General features: G+C 39.2%; 1 protein-coding gene across 10 annotated transcripts in view; it reads left to right on the forward strand.

The window, feature by feature from the left end:
- The window catches only part of NARS2 (asparaginyl-tRNA synthetase 2, mitochondrial), a 135,438-nt gene that overhangs the window by 5,031 nt on the left and 109,695 nt on the right, over window positions 1–20,712 (forward strand). For 8 of the 10 annotated variants that reach the window (XM_065881863.1, XM_065881864.1, XM_065881869.1 and 5 more), the window contains 2 exons: window positions 1,003–1,143; window positions 7,002–7,082. In XM_065881863.1, coding sequence (XP_065737935.1) covers window positions 1,003–1,143; window positions 7,002–7,082 — 222 coding nt within the window. The remainder of the gene's footprint in view (window positions 1–1,002; window positions 1,144–7,001; window positions 7,083–20,712) is intronic. The other 2 variants (XM_065881866.1, XM_065881867.1) reach the window with 1 other exon arrangement.

Below are 20,712 nucleotides of genomic sequence, written 5' to 3' on the forward strand. Positions count from 1 at the left end.
ATTAAAAATTTGCCATGTGTTTTACTCTTCTTAAATTGTTTTCCCTTGGTGGGTATTGATGCTTTCCACTACTCTTCCCCCTCATTTCAGTGTCATTTTTAAGTATTCAGCATTAGGGAATTCTGAACCTGCTAACAGTCCCCAGATTCCTATTAATGTGATCATATTGTCACTTTCGTAGGTATGGGACCTGTTTCTATATGACATAAATTAATGTGTGCACAAGGCCTAAAAGGAATAGATAGCTATGTTGGTAGCCTGTTTTAGAGTTCTTTTACTTAGCTTCTCTGTTATCTTTTTTATTGAAACTTTGGTTTTGGTCTGAAACTTTTATCCTATCTTCTCAATCTTGTAAAATGAGTGGGGGCAGGGAAATTTTTCTAGGTAGAGTCATAATTTCCTTTAAAATTTTTATGAATATACATTGCTCGTCCAGATGACACAAAGCTGTTCACCCTCGCTCATGTTCTGAAACAGCAGCACATGTTGATAAATGGTGATAAATAGTGCTAATTGATTATGAGCGCTTGTGGACTTTCAAGACATTTGGGCAATTTTAAAATTCAATACCAGCTGTGTGTATACAGCTGTAGAAAACATAATGTTTAATATCTACAATATTCTAAACTCATGTGTGCCAAACAGTGGAGTGTTTTGGGTAACTATATCCTAATCTCTCTATTTGTAAGTAGTGATTGATAGCTAACGGATAGAAATTTGATAAATAACAGATTAGCCTTGGTGATAATAAGTAACTTTGCCCAAGGTTCCAAAGCTAATAAGTAGTAGAGCTGAATTTAAACCCACATCTTTCTGATTTCACTCACTGTTCTACTAACTTGTTAGAATTAATGTGGACCATATTCAGTTATGTTAAGATATAGGGAACAAAAGCATCTTAGTTTTATTCTAAAGCATTACTATTTAACAAATGCCCTGTAAACTGATTTTATAAAAGTGTATTTCTTTTAGCTTCTAACTTGTTTTTCCTTTTATTGTCAGGCTTTCCCTTTTAAATATAAAGAGAGGCATCCTCTGGAGTATCTGAGACAATACCCTCACCTTAGGTGTAGGACTAATGTTCTGGGTTCTATACTGAGGGTTCGCAGTGAAGCCACAGCTGCTATCCATTCTTTCTTTAAGGTAAGGAGCTTTGCTTCTAGGTGTTCTTTCTTGTGAAGTTGAATAATTGTAATACTGGAGTATTATCCTGAAAGTTCTTCGGGTTATTTATTCCAAGCACCCTTTATTGTGTGGTACTTTTTTCTTTGGCTGATTTTAAATTTTCTGTTTATCACTGGTTTTGAATAATTTGATTAATGTGTGCCTTGGCACAGTTTTCTTTATGTTTCTTGTGTTTGGAGTTCATTGAATTTCTTGGATCTATGCATTTTAATTTTCACCAAGTTTTTCAGTCATTATTTCATCAAATATTTTTACGTTACCTCTCTCCTTTGGGGATTTCAGTTACCCATATATTAGGCCACTTGATGATATCCCAATAGCTCTCAGATGTTCTTTTCTTTTTAAAAAATCTTTATTTTCCAGCGTGTTTCTTTTGGATAGTTTCTATTACTATGTCTTCAAGCTTACCGATCTTTTCTTCTGCAGTGCCAGTTTCTTATTCCTATCCAGTGCATTTTTCACCCCATATCTAAGTGAAAGGCTTCATATCTAAGTGTTTGATTTGGGCCTTTTTTTTTTAGTGTCTTCCATGTCTCTACTTAACTTTTTTGAACATATACAGTACAGTTTTTAGTTAAAACTGTAGTTTTCATAGCTGTTTAGTAACTTTTTACGTCCTTCTAACGTGTCGGCTATAAGTCAGTTTTAATTGATTGATTAGTCTCTTCATTATAGATTATGTTTTCCTGCTTCTTCGTATATCTGCTAATCTTTGATTAGGTGCCAGACCTTGTTAATTTTACCTTGTTGGGTGCTGGATATTTATAAAGCTTCTTAAGCTTTGTTTTGATATGTAGTTAAGTTACTGGAAGGGTCTTGCTTTTATGATTTGTTAAGTAAATCTGGAGCAGTGCTCAGTCTGGGTCTGATTATTCCCCACTACTGAGGCAAAGCCTTCCTGAGTATTCTACCTAGTGCCTTTTGAATTACAAGATTTTCCAGCCTGGTTTGTGCGAGCAGGCATTGTTTCCAGCCACATACGAGCACCAGGTGCTGTTTCCTCTAATCGTTGTGGATGGTTCTTTCCCTGGCCTTGGATAGTTTCCTCACTTGCATGTGCTGATCATTCCTCCATCTAATACTCCAGGGTGACTCCCTGTACATCCCTGGAGTTGTTGGACAGCTGTCTGCTCTCTGGTACTCTGTCCTGTCAGTTCTAGCCACTTTGGTCTCCTCAACTCAGGGAGTCTGCTGGGCTCCACTTTATTTCTCCCTTCTTCCTGCTGTGGCCTGGAAAATCTCAAGGTAGTAAGCTGGGCTGCTGGTAGGGTTCACTGTGTTTGTTTCCTATCTCTCAGGGATCAGTCTCCTTTGTTGTCTGATATCCAGTGTCTTGAAAACCAGCATTTCATGTGGTTTGCTTGTGGATTTTTCTTTTTTCTTTTTGCGGTACGCGGGCCTCTCACTGTCGTGGCCTCTCCTGCTGCGGAGCACAGGCTCCGGACGCGCAGGCTCAGCGGCCATGGCTCACGGGACCAGCCGCTCCGCGGCATGCGGGATCCTCCTGGACCGGGGCACGAACCCGTGTCCCCTGCACCGGCAGGCGGACTCTCAACCACTGCGCCACCAGGGAAGCCCTGTTTTTGTTTTTGTTTTTTGTTTCAAATGGGAGGGTAAATCTAGTTCCTATTTCTACATCTTGGTCGCAGACATTTTATATACAGTAAGCACTAATTTTAAAAAATTATTGGTGTTGATCAAGTAGATTGATCTAATGCCTAAAGACATTTTGTCTCATTTAGCTTTGCTTTTCAGCCATTTCCCCCAACCTGGGAAAGCCACAGTGGAATGTAGTTGGTAAGTTGATGGAACGGACCCTCGTTCCATGTGGTGGATGGAAGGGCTCCAAAAGCAAGAGTGACCCAATGGATAACGTTCAGTATTATTCCATGTAGTTTTGGAACTCTTCCTAATCCACTTCTCCAGATCCAGCTCACTTGCAAAGATTGTCTGACAGCGTACCCTTCCCTTGGACGGCATCCAAATTCATGCAGGCCCAGCCCTGCCATAGCACACGAAGGAAGTTCTTGCTCTTTGGAAAGCTCCTTGAGGTAATTTTTGATGTGACAGCTAAAGAACATCATGGCTTTAAAGCATAAGAATAAACAAAGGAAAATAAATCACATTATACAGTGTCATCCCATTATAGTGTGAAAGGGTGTGTTTACATATGCTCTCATAAACTTTCTTATGCATCTTCCATATGGCTTTTTTTTTTAAATAAATTTATTTATTTATTTTTGGCTGTGTTGGGTCTTCGTTGCTGCCCATGGGCTTTCTCTAGTTGCGGTGAGCAGGGGGCTACTCTTCATTGCGGTGCGTGGGCTTCTCATTGCAGTGACTTCTCCTGTTGCAGAGCACGGGCTCTAGGCGCGCAGGCTTCTGTAATTGTGGCTCGAGGGCTCTAGAGCACAGGCTCAGTAGTTGTGGCGCATGGGCTTAGTTGCACCACGGCATGTGGGATCTTCCTGGACTTGAACCCGTGTCCCCTGCGTTGGCAGGTGGACTCTTTACCACTGCGCCACCAGGGAAGTCCCATCCATATGGCTTTTCAATAGTGCTTGAACCATACAAACAGAAAATTTGTTCAGATGTAAAAATCTTTTTTCCCTATATGGCTTTAACAGCTGATAAAGTCAGTGGATCTGCTTTAATTCTGGAAGTTTTATGGATTTCTGGCCAGTAGGTGGTGGTATTGGCAATCCATTAACAAGTGGGCTTTACCTAATTTATACATTTCTTATTACTTGAAGTTTTCACAGGTATGTAAATAATTTTAAAATAATAAAAAACACTAGAAAACTCTGAAATCAAAGAATAAGCAAAGTAAAGTAAAATTTAAAAAACATTTTAGGTGGTTGAAAATAATGAATTTTAGCACTGTTGGTGATGGTTATAAAGGTAGGTACTTTTGAGTCTTATAAATTCACTTTTTAATTGTAAAGCTCTGGTAAATATAATCCTGATACCTCCTTCTAAGATGTCACCCACTTGTGTATGTGACAGGATTGAATTGTTTAAAGAAATAATTGGAGTACTATAGGACATATTAAATATTATTTATATATTATCCTATATTTGGTACTGTTTCTATGTTTGTTACTTTAGGCTCCCTAAAACATGTTTAGAACTAAAATGTAAAATTTTCAAAAATTTCAGACCTTGAAATATAGGGAAAAAGAAACTTGAGCACAAACCTTTTAGTTAGGATACTTTAAGGATCTAGAGTTTTTTGGTTTGAGTATCAAAAATGTTTAGTGTATAACTTGCTTTGCTTATAAAATTGACACATTTGCTGAGTTCTAAAACATGACTATCTAGAATTCTCAAAAAATGAGTTATTTACAAGAGCTGAGTTTCTCAAATACTAGGATTATCTCTTTAGGCACCAATTTTTTTTCTAATTTCCAGTGGAAGTTATCCTAAAATGTATTACATACTTCCCTGGCTTCCTGAAGTGAGCCAACAGAAAAGAGTTTGCCCTTTCCTGGTGAGTTGAGGTTCTTCCTCTGAGTATCAGATTGTTCTCTTCTCAGTATGGCAGTGCCTTCAAAGCCTGTCATGGTGAGGAGTGTTCTTTGACCCTGCGTTGAATGACCCTAGACTGCTGTGTCTTTGAGTTCCTGTGACTGCTTTTTATGGGGTGTTTTTTTGGTTTTGGTTTTGTTTTTTTGGTCTCTTGCTGTCACTTTTTGTCGCCAGTGGTGTGTCTGTGGCTAGCAATTGCTGTCATGTTTCTTTTTTGTTGAGTCTGATTAAATAATATTTATTTTGTGTGTGTTAAAGAAAAATATAGTCCATGACTCTTTGAGTGATGTGTATGGGCCTTAGGACATGAATTTTGTAATTTTCAGATACTCATTCATTGCCTTATAAATATCTGGTTATAACAATGTGTATCTATCAAAATACTTAGATATTTAGAGGTGATGGGTGGGATCTGAATAATTGGGCCAAAAGTTTTGACCCCTTCTCTGGCCTTCATCTCTCTTATTAGGAACCCCTTTGCTGTGGGATAGGATAAGTACCTGACAGTGGAACCCCACTGGAGGCAGCCACTGAGAGTACTCCTGCTTTTCATTTTCCTACTTCTCTATCCACTTTCTCTTTTGTGGACTTTGTTCTCGTCTTTGTTGTTCCTTTGTACCCTCTCCTGTATAACTTTTGGTGGTAATGCTACAGACTTTGATATGATAAGCCTTGCTAGCACTGTTAAGGCTTAAAAAGCCGATGATGCCTTTTGAAAGGTTTAGCATTATTTGAGAATTGAGAATAATTCCCACTATTTGAGTGATTTTTAAAAAAAATCCCATACAGTTATTTTCATAAGATTTACAGCATTGTTCCTTGTGGCAGTTGACCAGTTCTAACTTAGGCAATTATATTTAGCCGTTAAATTTTCTCCTCCCTCTCGCCACCCTTGTTTCCTTTGGATTTTTCACTTCCTTTCTTTGTTTACTGCACTCATGCTCATAGTTGCCTTATGTGGAATAAATGATTCATGTCCATAATTCTTGGCTTCTAGGAGATAAAAATTTTATGCAGTAATGTTATTGATTCTATTTCATTTGTTCTCTATAATGTGCTCTGTGCAGCACCTCACCACACGTTGTTCCCAGATTAAGTACATATTTGAACACTTACTGAGACTTCTAATTTATAGCTTGAAAATTTAATCAGTCTACATCATAAGGCAAGTTGTTGGCTGGATACTTTGTATCATAGCCAGAATACTTGAATTCAACCTTTTTAGGAAGGAGGGAGTAAATTTGGGAGGCCCCTGGTAATACAGTGACATATTTTACATTCCACCAGTAGGTACTGGCAGAATTTAGCAGAGCTTAGATGGATATATATGAACTTATCGTATTGATGTCTAGAACAAAATGTTTACATTGAACACATACTCTTATGCCTTTGCAGTATAAATTCACTTTAGCTGCCTCCACCCCCACCCTGCAGCATTTATGCTGTCTGTAACCTTTCGCCTACATCCATAGTCAAAGTGAAAGAAGCATAACCTTGAAGTTGCTGGGTTATTTCAGTTTTACTAGCAACAGCTTTTGTGGTTCACTAATGGAAATAGCCTCAGACTTTAGAGCAGAAGGATTGCAGTTGGGTGCCTTAGTAATGGATGGGTTTGCTGCTCACAATCTTCCTTGAGGCAAAGGAAGTGCACTGCCTGTGCCATGTGCGGTGCACTGTGCCATCAGTTTAATGACAGACTTCCTAAAAATCATTCCTGCCTTTTTGCTGTTTATTTCTGCGGTCCCTGATTGTCAACCTTAATTTATCTCCTTTTTAGTGGTTTGTTACAATTGAGGGTCTCATTCCAAAATAACAACTTAATATTGATCACTTTTATTCCCTTAGCAGTGTGGGCAACATCATTATGCATTAGCCCTGAGTGAGTGTGCGTGTGTGTGCGTGTGTGTTAAATCACTAACAGTATGTTGGAAAAGTGGGAAGAAGAAATGGCACCAGAGAGAGATCCTGAGCACCTAGGTTCTAGTCCCGGCTCTGACTCTGACTCGTTGTATGATTTTGGCCTCTCATTAAATCTCTCTGGGCCGCAATTTCCTTGTCTTTCCAGTGAGGAGATTGGACTAGATATTGTCTAAGTCAGTTCTGATTTAAAATTCTTTGTGCGTAGTAAACTCTCCGTTTGATATTTTAATAGTTTTATTTTGGGGATTAAGGAGGGATTTGATATGGCGTTCTCTTAGTGCTATTTGAATCATATAATGAAGTGTATGTTCTTGAAAGTGTTTCACATACAAATATACTGAGAAAAGTGGTTTCTCTTTTTCTTCCAGGACAGTGGCTTTGTGCATATTCATACTCCAGTAATCACATCCAATGACTGTGAGGGGGCTGGAGAACTTTTTCAAGTTAAGGTAAGCTGTGCTTCCCATCTTGGGGGATATATTGCTCTCTGATATTTTTCATTTGAGGGTTTGCTTTAAATTTAATGAGAGTTATGTGGATAGAACATGAAATTTTGTTGATAATAATCCTTAAAAAACGTGCATAGAAAATTCACACTTCTCTAATTTTCTGTCCAACCAGCTGTATTACCTACGTTGTGACTGAAAGGAGTGGATTTTTAATTTAGTACTCTATTTGCCTTTTTTATAACTGTGAATTGGTGAACTAGAGAAATTTGAAGAAATTAATAAAAATTCTAAGAGATCTTTTCTGCAAATTCAACCCCCAAGTTATATTTTTGGATGTAACTGTTATTTTAAGAGATGGAACTAAAATAGAAAAATATACATGTGAATATTTTCTTTTTCAGTCTTTAGAAAATATATTTTTCATAAGAAATTATTTAGTCTGTATACCTCATTGAAGGCTTTTATTTTAATTCTTTGTTCAGCAATTATTCTTTGAGCTCCTACTATGTGCCACATATTGTCAGCCTGCTCTTGTTGCAGGAAATTTAAAAGTTACCAGTTTTTCTTACATGTCAGCAATTGAAAGCCTTTCATTTACCAATTAGACAGCCTGTTTAAAATCATTGACCAGTAGTATAATGTACAAAGAGAAATGTATGTTGATGAGTGGTGCTTTTTGTATTTCTTTCAATTATTTACTGATTTCCGTATCTCTGAGAAATCAAGATTCTTTATATATTTGGGTGATTTCATCAAATGACAAGACCTGTACAAAACTACTCTCTCTGGTTCAATATATTCTGACTCTTGATAATGATGCTTTCTCTTCATATTATTGAACAGCATATTCACTGGGAGAAGTTATCCTGATGTGTCAAAATCATTATTCAAAATAATAATCAAATGCTGTCTTTCTTCATAGGTGCTTTGAAGAAATCTAGATGATAACCTTCTGCAAAAAGCAGAATAAAAACGCTTGGTTGAACATTTAAAGTAGGAGTGTTAGCATCTGTATATGAGTTCAAAGAAGGCAGCAGATGATAAAATAACAATATGTAAATTGAAGAAAACATTCTCTTCTAGCCATTTATGTTGTTAATTTTCTCTTTGGACCTTAATAGTCATCTGAATATTGAAGTGAAGAGGAATTACTCACCTTAAATACATTTCATGATCCCTTAATCAAAACTACCAAATATTAAAAAGTAAATGATAGAGAAGGAAATGTATAATCTAAAGGAGTTTTTACAAATATAAAGGGAATTATTAAAGAGACCCAAGTTAAACAAGTAAAAAAAAATCTGTAACAAACTTAAATAATTATAAATTTGGAGCTAACTGCTTTACCACCAGAGAAATCCCCTAAGCAAGTCTGAATAATTCAATATGTGCATTTTGGACACTAAACAACACAAGGTAAATTATCAAATAAGAATAAATACAGAGAAAGTAGGAAGATTTTTTTTTTTTTTAAATCAGGGCTTTTTAAATTTTATTTATTTATTTTTGGCTGTGTTGGGTCTAAGTTACTGCGCACGGGCTTTCTCTAGTTGCAGGCAAGTGGGGGCTACTCATTGCAGTGGCTTCTCTTGCTGTGGAGCATGGGCTCTAGGCATGCAGGCTTCAGTAGCTGTGGTACGTGGGCTGAGTAGTTGTGACTCGCAGGCTCAGTAGTTATGGCACATGGGCTTAGCTGCTCCACGGCATGTGGGATCTTCCCGGACCAGGGCTCAAACCTGTGTCCCCTGCATTGGCAGGCGGATCCTTAACCATTGTGCCACGAGGGAAGTCCGAAAATGTATTTCTGAAGCTAAACAAATGAGAAGTGTTCTGTGTTCTTAGTACTCCAGGGCCAGGTTGAGGAATTTGTTGTAGTGGAATTAGGCTTTGTCTATTCAGTGTCAGAAAGGTGCTCTTGAATCCATTGATGCTAGGCTCCTGCATTCAGGGTCTAGCACAGGTTTCAGCAGTCTGTGGCTTTTGTTTTATGAGCCCACTGTCTTTGTTGCTTTCAGCAGTTCAGCTCCTAAGATTTGTCTTCTGCCTGCCAACACACTGTCCTTTGAAAGCAGTGCTCCTTCTTATTCCCACCTCACACATCTCTACACTTCCAAGCTTCATTGTGTGGATTTCTTCCGGACTGCATGTAGAGGCATAGGGGTTTGAGTCTTGGCACCTCACTGTTAGGAGGAAGTGAAGTGTCACATCTAAATCCTTGCTTCTCTTAATAGTGCTCTTTTTTGCTCTGATAACAATGAAGTCCAGTAACTACTTAAAGATAAGGATGCCTGGTACATACTCAGGTTTGAGGACAGCAGTAAGATGCCACCTTGAAATGCACAGTAAGAACATAATACACTGTTGAGAAGTAAATGCATGTCCCATCATTTTAGTTTTCTTTTTCCTCATTCCCATTTCCTGCTTTAAGATTTCAGATATTTGCTAAGGTTTGGGGACTCCTGAATACACATGTAGGAAGTTGCATTCAAAAGCATTAATTTGTTATTCAGCAGACCTCTGGTACCATCTGTGTTCAAGATTCTGTGCTAACTGTTAAGGGGATACAAAGATGTACTCAGGGTTCTGGTTGGTGAAGCTGGTGAGTTGGCAGGCATAAGAGAGGAAGGAGCATGCTTTTCATGCACTATTGATGTTACTTATGCTACAGTATTCTTTGGTTGTACACCTTTTCCTCTTTGTCTTAGAGCCCTAGCTGAGTTCCCACAATTATGTTTGATCTTTGTGATTCTGGAGTAACTAGTTTGTCTCTGAGAAGATAAAAGAGATTAAAGGCAAGAATTAGGGATTGTGGCAAAATCTAGACATTGATAGGAAATAAGGTGAAACTGCTTTATGTATATACTTGAGGTTACAGTGTTACAAGTTATAAGTGGTATGAAATCTAGAGGGTAATTAGGTCTGTGAGGATTGACTTGGTCAGAAACATCTTCAAAATAAGTATGTGACTTAACTGTAGCCGAGGGAGAGTACTTCAGGTAGGGGAGGAATGTGAGCAGAGTCAAGTAATTTAAATGAGTGTGGGGTTTTCACTGGATGCCGGATGGACAGATTAGAAGGTTTATGTTGGTGAATCATAAAAAGTAAAGTTGGGGTGTATAGGAATGAGAAAATGGAGGTTTTTAAAAAACAACTTTATTGAGATACATTTTACATACCATAAAAATCAGTCACTTAAAGTACACTGTTCCGTGGTTTTTAGTATATTCACAGAGCTGTGGAAGCATCACCACAATCTAATTTGAGAGCATTATATCACCCCAAAGTGAAACCCAGTACCCATTACCAATCCCTTCCTGTTTCCACCCCGAGTACTAGGTAACCACTAAACTGCTCTCTATAGATCTGCCTCTTCTGGAATATTCCATATAAATGCAGTCATACAACATATGGGATTTTGTGTCAGGCTTCTTTCATTTAGCACAACGTTTTTGAGGTTCATACAAGTTGTAGCATGTATCAGTACTTCATTTCTTTTATATCCAACTAGTATTCTATTGTATAGATATCCAACGTTTTATTTATCCATTTAGCAGTTGATGGATGTTTGGATTATTTCTACCTTTTGGCTATTATGATTAATGCTACTATCAACATTTGTGAAATCATTTGGATGAGTATATGATATCACTTCTCTTGAGTGGAATTGCTGGGTCACGTGGTAGCTTTATGTTTAATATTTTGAGAAACCACCAAACCATTTTCCAAAGTGGCTGCATCACTTTACATTCCCAACAGCAGTGTATGTAGGTTCCAATTTCTCCCCATTATTGCCAACACTTACTGTTGCTCTTCATTTTTTTTAAAACATCTTTATTGGAGTATAATTGCTTTCCAGTGGTGTATTAGTTTCTGCTTTATAACAAAGTGAATCAGCTATACATATACATATATCCCCGTATCCCCTCCCTCTTGTGTCTCCCTCTCATCCTCCCTATCCCACCCCTCTAGGTGGTCACAAAGCACTGAGCTGATCTCCCTGTGCTATGTGGCTGCTTTCCCAAGCTATCTGTTTTACATTTGGTAGTTTATATAAGTCCATGCCACTCTCTCACTTCGTCCCAGCTTACCCTTCCCCCTCCCCTTGTCCTCAAGTCCATTTTCTACCTCTGCATCTTTATTCCTGTCCTGCCCCTAGGCTCTTCAGAACCCCTTTGTTTTTTTTTAGATTCCATATATATGTGTTAGTGTACGGTATTTGTTTTTCTCTTTCTGACTTCACTCTGTATGACAGACTCTAGGTCCATCCACCTCACTACAAATAACTCAATTTCGTTTCTTTTTATGGCTGAGAAATATTCCATTTGTATATATGTGCCACGTCTTCTTTATCCATTCATCTGTTGATGAACACTTAGGTGGCTTCCATGTTCTGGCTATTGTAAATAGAGCTGCAGTGAACGTTGTGGTACATGACTCTTTGAATTATGGTTTTCTCAGGGTATATGCCCAGTAGTGAGATTGCTGGGTTGTATGGTAGTTCTATTTTTAATTTTTTAAGGAACCGCCATACTGTTCTCCACAGTGGCTGTATCAATTTACATTCCCACCAACAGTGCAAGAGGGTTCCCTTTTCTCCACACCCTTTCCAGCATTTATTGTTTGTAGATTTTTTGATGATGGCCATTCTGACCAGTGTGAGGTAATACCTCATTGTAGTTTTGATTTGCATTTCTCTACTGATTAGTGATGTTGAGCATTGTTTCATGTGTTTGTTGGTAATCTGTATATCTTCTTTGGAGAAATGTCTATTTAGGTCTTCTGCCCATTTTTGGATTGGGTTGTTTGTTTTTTTGATATTGAGCTGCATGAGCTGCTTGTAAATTTTGGAGACTAATCCTTTGTCAGTTGCTTCATCTGCAAATAATTTCTCCCATTCTGAGGGTTGTCTTTTCGTCTTGTTTATGGTTTCCTTTGCTGTGCAAAAGCTTTGAAGTTTCATTAGGTCCCATTTGTTTATTTTTGTTTCTATTTCCATTTCTCTAGGAGGTGGGTCAAAAAGGATCTTGCTGTGATTTATGTCATAGAGTGTTCTGCCTATGTTTTTCTCTAAGAGTTTGATAGTGTCTGGCCTTACGTTAAGGTCTTTAGTCCATTTTGAGTTTATTTTTTAAAATTATTTATTTATTTATTTATTTATTTATTTTGTGGTATGTGGGCCTCTCACTGTTGTGGCCTCTCCCATTGCGGAGCACAGGCTCCGGACGCGCAGGCTCAGCGGCCATGGCTCATGGGCCCAGCCGCTCCACAGCATGTGGGATCTTCCCGGACCGGGACACGAACCCGAGTCCCCTGCATCGGCAGGTGGACTCTCAACCACTGCGCCACCAGGGAAGCCCCCATTTTGAGTTTATTTTTGTGTATCGTGTTAGGGAGTGTTCTAATTTCATTCTTTTACATGTAGCTGCCCAGTTTTCCCAGCATCACTTATTGAACAGGCTGTCTTTTCTCCATTGTATATTCTTGCCTCCTTTATCAAAAATAAGGTGACCATATGTGTGTGGGTTTATCTCTGAGCTTTCTATCCTGTTCCATTGGTCGGTATTTCTGTTTCTGTGCCAGTACCGTATTGTCTGATTACTGTAGCTTTGTAGTCTAGTCTGAAGTCCGGTGGCCTGATTCCTCCAGCTTCTTTTTTCTTTCTCAAGATTGCTTTGGCTATTCGGGGTCTTTTCTGTTTCTATACAAATTGTGAAATTTTTTATTCTAGTTCTGTGAAAAATGCCATTGGTAGTTTGATAGGGATTGCATTGAATCTGTAGATTGCTTTGGGTATTATAGTCATTTTCACAATGTTGATTCTTCTAATCCAAGAACATGGTATATCTTTCCATCTGTTTGTATCATATTTAATTTCTTTCATCAGTGCCTTATACTTTTCTGCATACAGGTCTTTTGTCTCCTTAGGTAGGTTTATTCCTAGGTATTTTATTCTCTTTGTTGCAATGGTAAATGGGAGTGTTTCCTTAATTTCTCTTTCAGATTTTTCCATCATTAGTGTATAGGAATACAAGAGATTTCTGTGCATTAATTTTGTATCCTGCTACTTTACCAAATTCATTGATTAGCTCTAGTAGTTTTCTGGTAGAGTCTTTAGGATTCTCTATGTATAGTATCATGTCATCTGCAAACAGTGACAACTTTACTTCTTCTTTTCTGATTTGGATTCCTTTTATTTCTTTTTCTTCTCTGATTGCTGTGGCTAAAACTTCCAAAGCTAGGTTGAATAATAGTGGTGAGAGTGGGCAACCTTGTCTTGTTCCTGATCTTAGTGGAAATGCTTTCAGTTTTTCACCATTGAGGGCGATATTGGCTTTGGGTTTGTCATATATGGCCTTTATTATGTTGAGGAAAGTTCCCTCTATGTCTACTTTCTGCAGGGTTTTTATTATAAATGGGTGTTGAATTTTGTCAAAAGCATTCTCTGCATCTATTGAGATGATCATATGGTTTTTATCCTTCAATTTATTAATATGGTTTTTCACATTGATTGATTTGCATATATTGAAGAATCCTTGCGTTCCTGGGATAAACCCCACTTGATCGTGGTGTATGATCCTTTAAATGTGCTGTTGGATTCTGTTTGCTAGTATTTTGTTGAGAATTTTTGTAGCCTTGTTCATCAGTGTTATTGGCCTGTAGTTTTCTTTCTTTGTGACATCTTTGTCTGGTTTTGGTATCAGGGTAATGGTGGTCTAGTAGAATGAGTTTGGGTGTGTTCCTCCCTCTGCTATATTTTGGAAGAGTTTGAGAAGGATAAGTGTTAGCTCTTCTCTAAATGTTTGATAGAATTTGCCTGTGAAGCCATCTGGTCCTGGGTTTCTGTTTGTTGGAAGATTTTTAATCACAGTTTCAATTTCAGTGCTTGTGATTGGTCTGTTTATATTTTCTATTTCTTCCTGGTTCAGTCTTGGAGGCTTGTGCTTTTCTAAGAATTTGTCCATTTCTTCCAGGTTGCCCATTTTATTGGCATATAGTTGCTTGTAGTAATCTCTCATGATCCTTTGTATTTCTGCAGTGTCAGTTGTTACTTCTCCTTTTTCATTTCTAATTCTATTGATTTGAGTCTTCTCCTTTTTTTCTTGATGAGTCTGGCTAATGGTTTATCAATTTTGTTTATCTTCTCAAAGAACCAGCATTTAGTTTTATTGATGTTTGGTATTGTTTCTTTCGTTACTTTTTCGTTTATTTCTGCTCTGATCTTTATGATTTCTTTCTTTCTGCTAACATTGGCATTTTTTTGTTCTTCTTTCTCTAATTGCTTTAGGTGTAAGGTTAGGTTGTTTATTTGAGATGTTTCTTGTTTCTTGAGGTAGGGTATTGCTGTAAACTTTCTTAGAACTTCTTTTGCTGCATCCCATATGTTTTGGGTCGTCGTGTTTTCATTGTCATTTCTTTCTAGGTATTTTTTGATTTCATCTTTGATTTCTTTAGTGATCTCTTGGTTTTTAAGTAGTGTAATGTTAGGCCTCCATGTGTTTGTATTTTTTACAGGTTTTTTCCTGTAAAAAAAATTGATATCTAGTCTCATAGCGTTATGGTCAGAAAAGATACTTGATACGATTTCAAATTTCTTAAATTTACCAAGGCTTGATTTGTGACCCAAGATATGATCTATCCTGGGGAATGTTTCATGAGCATTTGAGAAGAAAGTGTATTCTGTTCTTTTTGGATGGAATGTTCTATAAATATCAATTAAGTCCTTCTTGTTTAATGTATCATTTAAAGCTTGTGTTTCCATATTTATTTTCATTTTGGATGATCTGCCCATTGGTGAAAGTGAGGGTGTTAAAGTCCCCTACTATGATTGTGTTACTGTCAATTTCCCCTTTTATGGCTGTTAGCATTTTCCTTATGTATTGAGGTGCTCCTATGTTGGGTGCATAAATATTTACAATTATTAAGATTCTTCTTCTTGGATTGATCCCTTGATCATTATGTAGTGTCCTTTGTCTCTTGTAATAGTCTTTACTTTAAAGTCTGTTTTGTGTGATATGAGTATTGCTACTCCAGTGTTCTTTTGATTTCCATTTGCATGGAATATCTTTTTCTATCCCCTCACTTTCAGTCTGTATGTGTCCCTAGGTCTGAAGTGGGTCTCTTGGTGACAGCATATATATGGGTCTTGTTTTTGTATCCATTCAGCCAGTCTGTGTGTTTTGGTTGGAGCATTTAAACCATTTACATTTAAGGTAATTATCGATATGTATGTTCCTATTACCGTTTTCTTAATTGTTTTGGGTTTGTTATTGTAGGTCTTTTCCTTCTCTTGTGCTTACTGCCTAGAGAAGTTCCTTTAGCATTTGTTGTAAAGCTGATTTGGTGGTGCTGAATTCTCTTAGCTTTTGCTTGTCTGTAAAGGTTTTAATTTCTCCATCAAATCTAAATGAGATCCTTGCTGGATAGAGTAATCTTGGTTGTAGGTTTTTCCCTTTCATCACTTTCAATATGTCCTGCCACTCCCTTTTGGCTTGCAGAGTTTCTGCTGAAAGATCAGCTGTTAACCTTATGGGGATTCCCTTGTATATTATTTGTTGTTTTTCCCTTGCTGCTTTTAATATTTTTTCTTTGTATTTAATTTTTGATAGTTTGATTAATATGTGTCTTGGCATATTTCTCCTTGGATTTATTCTGTATGGGACTCTCTGGACTTCCCGGACTTGATTAACTATTTCCTTTCCCATATTAGGGAAGTTTTCAACTATACTCTCTTCAGATATTTTCTCAGTCCCTTTCTTTTTCTCTTCTTCTGGGACCCCTAGAATTCAAATGATGGTGTGTTTAATGTCCCAAAGGTCTCTGAGACTGCCTCAATTCTTTTCATTCTTTTTTCTTTATTCTGCTCGGCAGTAGTTATTTCCACTGTTTTATCTTCCAGGTCATTTATCCGTTCTTCTGCCTCAGTTATTCTGCTATTGATTCCTTGTAGAGACTTTTAAATTTCATTTATTGTGGTGTTCATCATTGTTTGTTTGCTCTTTAGTTCTTCTAGGTCGTCGTTAAACATATCTTGTATTTTCTCCAGTCTATTTCCAAGATTTTGACCATCTTTACTATCATTACTCTGAATTCTTTTTCAGGTAGACTGCCTATTTCCTCTTCATTTGTTTGGTCTGGTGTGTTTTAACCTTGTTCCTTCATCTGCTGTGTGTTTCTGTGTCTTCTAATTCTGCTTAACTTACTGTGTTTGGGGTCCCCTTTCGCAGGCTACAGGTTCATAGTTCCCGTTGTTTTTGGTGTCTGCCCCCAGTGGCTAAGGTTGATTCAGTGGGTTGTGTAGGTTTCCTGGTGGAGGGGACCGGTGCCTGTCTTCTGGTGGATAAAGCTGGATCTTGTTTTTCTGGTGGGCAGGACTGTGTCCGGTGGTATGTTTTGGGGTGTCTGTGACCTTATTATGATTTTAGGTAGCCTTTCTGCTAATGGGTGGGGTTTGTTCCTGTCTTTCTAGTTGTTTGGCATAGGGTGTCCAGCACTGTAGCTTGCTGGTCGTCATTGAGTGGAGCTAGGTCTTAGCATTTAGATGGAGATCTGGGAGAGCTTTCGCTTTTTGATATTATGTGGAGCTGGGAGGTCTCTGGTGGACCAATGTGCTGAACTCGGCTCTCCCACCTCAGAGGCACAGGCCTGACAGCCGGTTGGAGCACCAAGACCATGTCAGCCACACGGCTTAGAAGAAAAGGGAGAAAAAAAGAAAGAAAAAGATACAGTTGTTAAAATAAAATATAATTGTTAAAAATTTTTTTAAATTTACAAGTAATAAAAAATAGGGAAAGAAAGAAGAGAGCAACGAAACCAAAAAACAAATCCACCAATGATGACAAGTGCTAAAAACTATACTAAAAAAAAAACGGAAAGACAGAACCCTAGGACAAATGGTGAAAGCGTATACAGACAAAATCACACAGAAGCATACACATACACAGTCACAAAAAGAGAAAAAAATATATATATCGTTGCTCCCAAGTCCACCGCCTCAATTTTGGGATGATTCATTGCCTCTTCAGGTATTCCACAGATGCAGGGTACATCAAGTTTATTGTGGAGCTTTAATCTGCTGCTTCTGAGACAGCTGGGAGAGATTTCCCTTTCTCTTCTTTGTTCGCACAGCTCCTGGGGTTCAGCTTTGGACTTGGACCCACCTCTGTGTGTAGGTCGCCTGAGGGCATCTTTTCTTCACTCAGACTGAATGGGGTTAAAGGAGCACCTGATTCGGGGGCTCTGGCTCACTCAGGCCGGGGGGAGGGAGGGGCACAGAGTGCTGGGCGAGCCTGCGGTGGCAGAGGCAGGTGTGACGTTGCACCAGCCTGAGGCGCACTGTGCGTTCTCCTGGGGAAGTTGTCCCTGGATCACGGGACCCTGGCAGTGGTGGGCTGCACAGGCTCCTGGGAAGGGAGGTGTGGATAGTGACCTGTGCTTGCACATAGGCTTCTTGGTGGCTCCAGCAGCAGCAGCCTTAGCATCTCATAGCAGTCTCTGGGGTCCGCGCTGACAGCCGCGGCTCGTGCCCGTCTCTGGAGCTCGTTTAGGCGGTGCTCTGAATCCCCTCTCCTCGCACACCAGGCAATGGTCTCTTGCCTCTTAGGCAGGTCCAGACCTTTTCCCGGACTCCCTCCTGGCTAGCTGTGGCGCCCCCTTCAGGCTGTGTTCACGCAGCCAACCCCAGTCCTTTCCCTGGGATCTGACCTCCAAAGCCCGAGCCTCAGTTCCCAGCCCCGCCCACCCCGGCGGGTGAGCAGACAAGCCTCTCGGGCTGGTGAGTGCTGGTTGGCACCGATCCTCTGTGCGGGAATCTCTCCGCTTTGCCCTCCGCAACCCTGTTGCTGTGCTGTCCTCGTGGCTCCATAGTGTCCCCCCAGCCACCCCGTCTCTGCCAGTGAAGGGGCTTCCTAGTGTGTGGAAGCTTTTCCTCCTTCACAGCTCCCTTCCAGAGGTGCAGGTCCCGTCCCTATTTTTTGTCTCTGTTTCTTCTTTTCCCTTTTGCCCTACCCAGGTATGTGGGGAGTTTCTTGCCTTTTGGGAGGTCTGAGGTCTTCTGCCAGCGTTCAGTAGACGTTCTGTAAGAGTTCCACGTGTAGATGTATTTCTGATGTATTTGTGGGGAGGAGTGTGATCTCCATGTCTTACTCCTCTGCCATCTTGAAGGTCTCCCCTTGCTTTTCTTTTTTTGGTTATAGCAATACCAGAGAGTGTGAAGTGGTATTTCATTGTCGATTTTCTCTTTGCCTTTTGCTTTTGATAGTTTACAATTTATATGTAAATATGTAATTCATATTTAAGCTTTTAATTACAATTCTGTGTCAGAATATGGTAGATAAATGATCACATATCGTGAAATTAAATTAGGCTGAGAAAATCTTGGAGTAATACTTCATATAACAAGAACAGTATTCAGGACTAGAGTTTATACATTTAAATACTTCTTAAAGTGAAGAATGAACTGAAAGTCTATTAAATGGAACCTATGAAGATGTGTAATTTTATATCCGAATCTTATACTGTGGGCATTCTTATACTGGATCTCATACTGTGTACTGAAGTTTGGCATTAGATGGGTTGCTTTTTTTATTATTGTGGATATTTACATAATATAAAATGTATCAGTGTAACCATTTTTAATGAACTGTTCAGTACCATTATAGTCACAGTGTTGAACAACCATCACTACTATATTTATTTCCAGAATTTTCCAGCACCCTAACAGAAGCTCAATAGCAAAAACTCCTCATTCCCTTTACCTCCAGCTCCTAGTAATCTCTCATCTACTTTTTGTCTTTGTGGATTTCTGGCTATTTCATATAAATGGAATCATACAGTGTGTAGCCTTTTGTGTCTGAACATGTATGAGGATTTCATTTCTTTTTATTACTGAATAATGTTCCATTGTATGGATATACCACATTTTGTTTAGCCATTCATTCATTGACGGACATTGCGTTGTTTCCACCTTTGGCTTTTGTGAATAATAATAGTATGGACATCCATGTACAAGTTTTTGTTTGAACACCTGTTTTCAGTTGTTTTGAGTATATATTTAGGAGTAGGACTGCTGGGTCATATGTTTATGTTCTAATTTAACTTACTGAGGAACTGCCAAAATTATTTTCCACAGTGGCTGTACCATATTATATTCGCACCAGTGATATGAGGGTTCTACTTTTACCACATTTTCACCACTGCTTGTTATTTTCAGTTTCTTTGATTATAGGCATCCTGATGAACGTTAAACAGTATCTTGTGGTTTTGATTTGCCATTCCCTAATGTCTAAGGGTGTTGAATATCTTTTGTGTGTGCCCGTTGACCATTTGTATATCTTCTTTGGAGAAATGTCTATTTCAGTCCTTTGCTCATTTTTTAATTGGCTTATTTGTCTTTTTGTTTTTGAGTTATAGGATTTCCTTATTCTAGATACAGATCTGTCTTTTTCCCTCTCCATCAGCAGTGTAAAGCCTTTGATGTTGCCCCTCAGGGGATACAGCCTTGGGTGTGCCCACTATCATCCAGAGATGGCATTGATTCTGGCAGGGCTCTTTTGGCTATTTCTTTCCCAGACCATACCCAGCTCTTAAACTCCACTAATTGCGGCTGCTTGCTCTGTTGTTTTCAACAGTGTTTGGGGGCGTAAATTGCTTCACAGACTAATCCAGTCAAATTCAGGCTTCTTTAAAGATGTACTTCCCAAGGTCAATGTTTAAAATTTATTCTGACCACAAAAGATCTCTTCTGTCTCTTTCCATTTCTCCCCAGCAAACCAGCAGAGCTGCAGTTTAGCCTTTATCTCCAAAGAATATCTATCTCTTCTCAATGGTCTTTCACGCCAACCACTGTTTTTAAGAGCACCCTTAGGTTTGAACTTACCCACAAGTGAAGTCAGTTCCTCTGGGAAGAGATTTGGAAGTCTGGTTTATGGCTGCTTCTAGCCCCAGTGAAAATCTCTGAATCACGGCTGTGGTGCTGGGGGCAGGAACAGTGGACACTTCTCTTTAAGTGACATTTCAGTTTAGGAGCTGAGTGTTCAATTGAGTGGGTGGCTGTAGCCCCAGGTCTCCTTGGCTTGCCGCTCCTAGCATGGAAGCCTCACCTGGTGAGCTGGGGCAAGATAATCCGGGTCTAGTAGTCTTAGCAGGGCCTCACCCAGGGTAGAGCCTCTGTCCCAGGAGCAGGGACTGGGGAGAAGGGAGCCCCCACCTCTCAACCACACTCACCCACAGCTTAGCTTCAGCAACAGATAGCTGTGGGCAAGGTGAGAAATGCTGGCGTGCTGTGCTGCTCATCATGTCAGGATAGTCCTCTGACTGGGAACTGGGCTTCAGGAGAGCCCTGTGTCCTCGGCTCTATCAGTCTGGAGTGGAGATTCTGTTGTGCTAAGCTGTGATGGGGAAGGGTGGGAGCAAGATTGTCATTCAGACACCACAAAAGTTCTTTGTCCTTACCAAGTTTTAGTAGATTTTCTTGAATAGGTGTTTCTTCATTTTCTTTATGACCTTAGGACCATTTTCAGAGGTGGCTGGGGTGGGGGTAGGGTTTGGTTTTTTTTTTTTTTTTAATAACTTTCACCAGTTTCACTGAGGAGTGGGTCTGTGGGACTCCCCACATTTGTCATGCCAGAAGTGT

Source organism: Phocoena phocoena, chromosome 8, assembly GCF_963924675.1.
Source record: "Phocoena phocoena chromosome 8, mPhoPho1.1, whole genome shotgun sequence".
Lineage (NCBI taxonomy): Eukaryota > Metazoa > Chordata > Mammalia > Artiodactyla > Phocoenidae > Phocoena > Phocoena phocoena.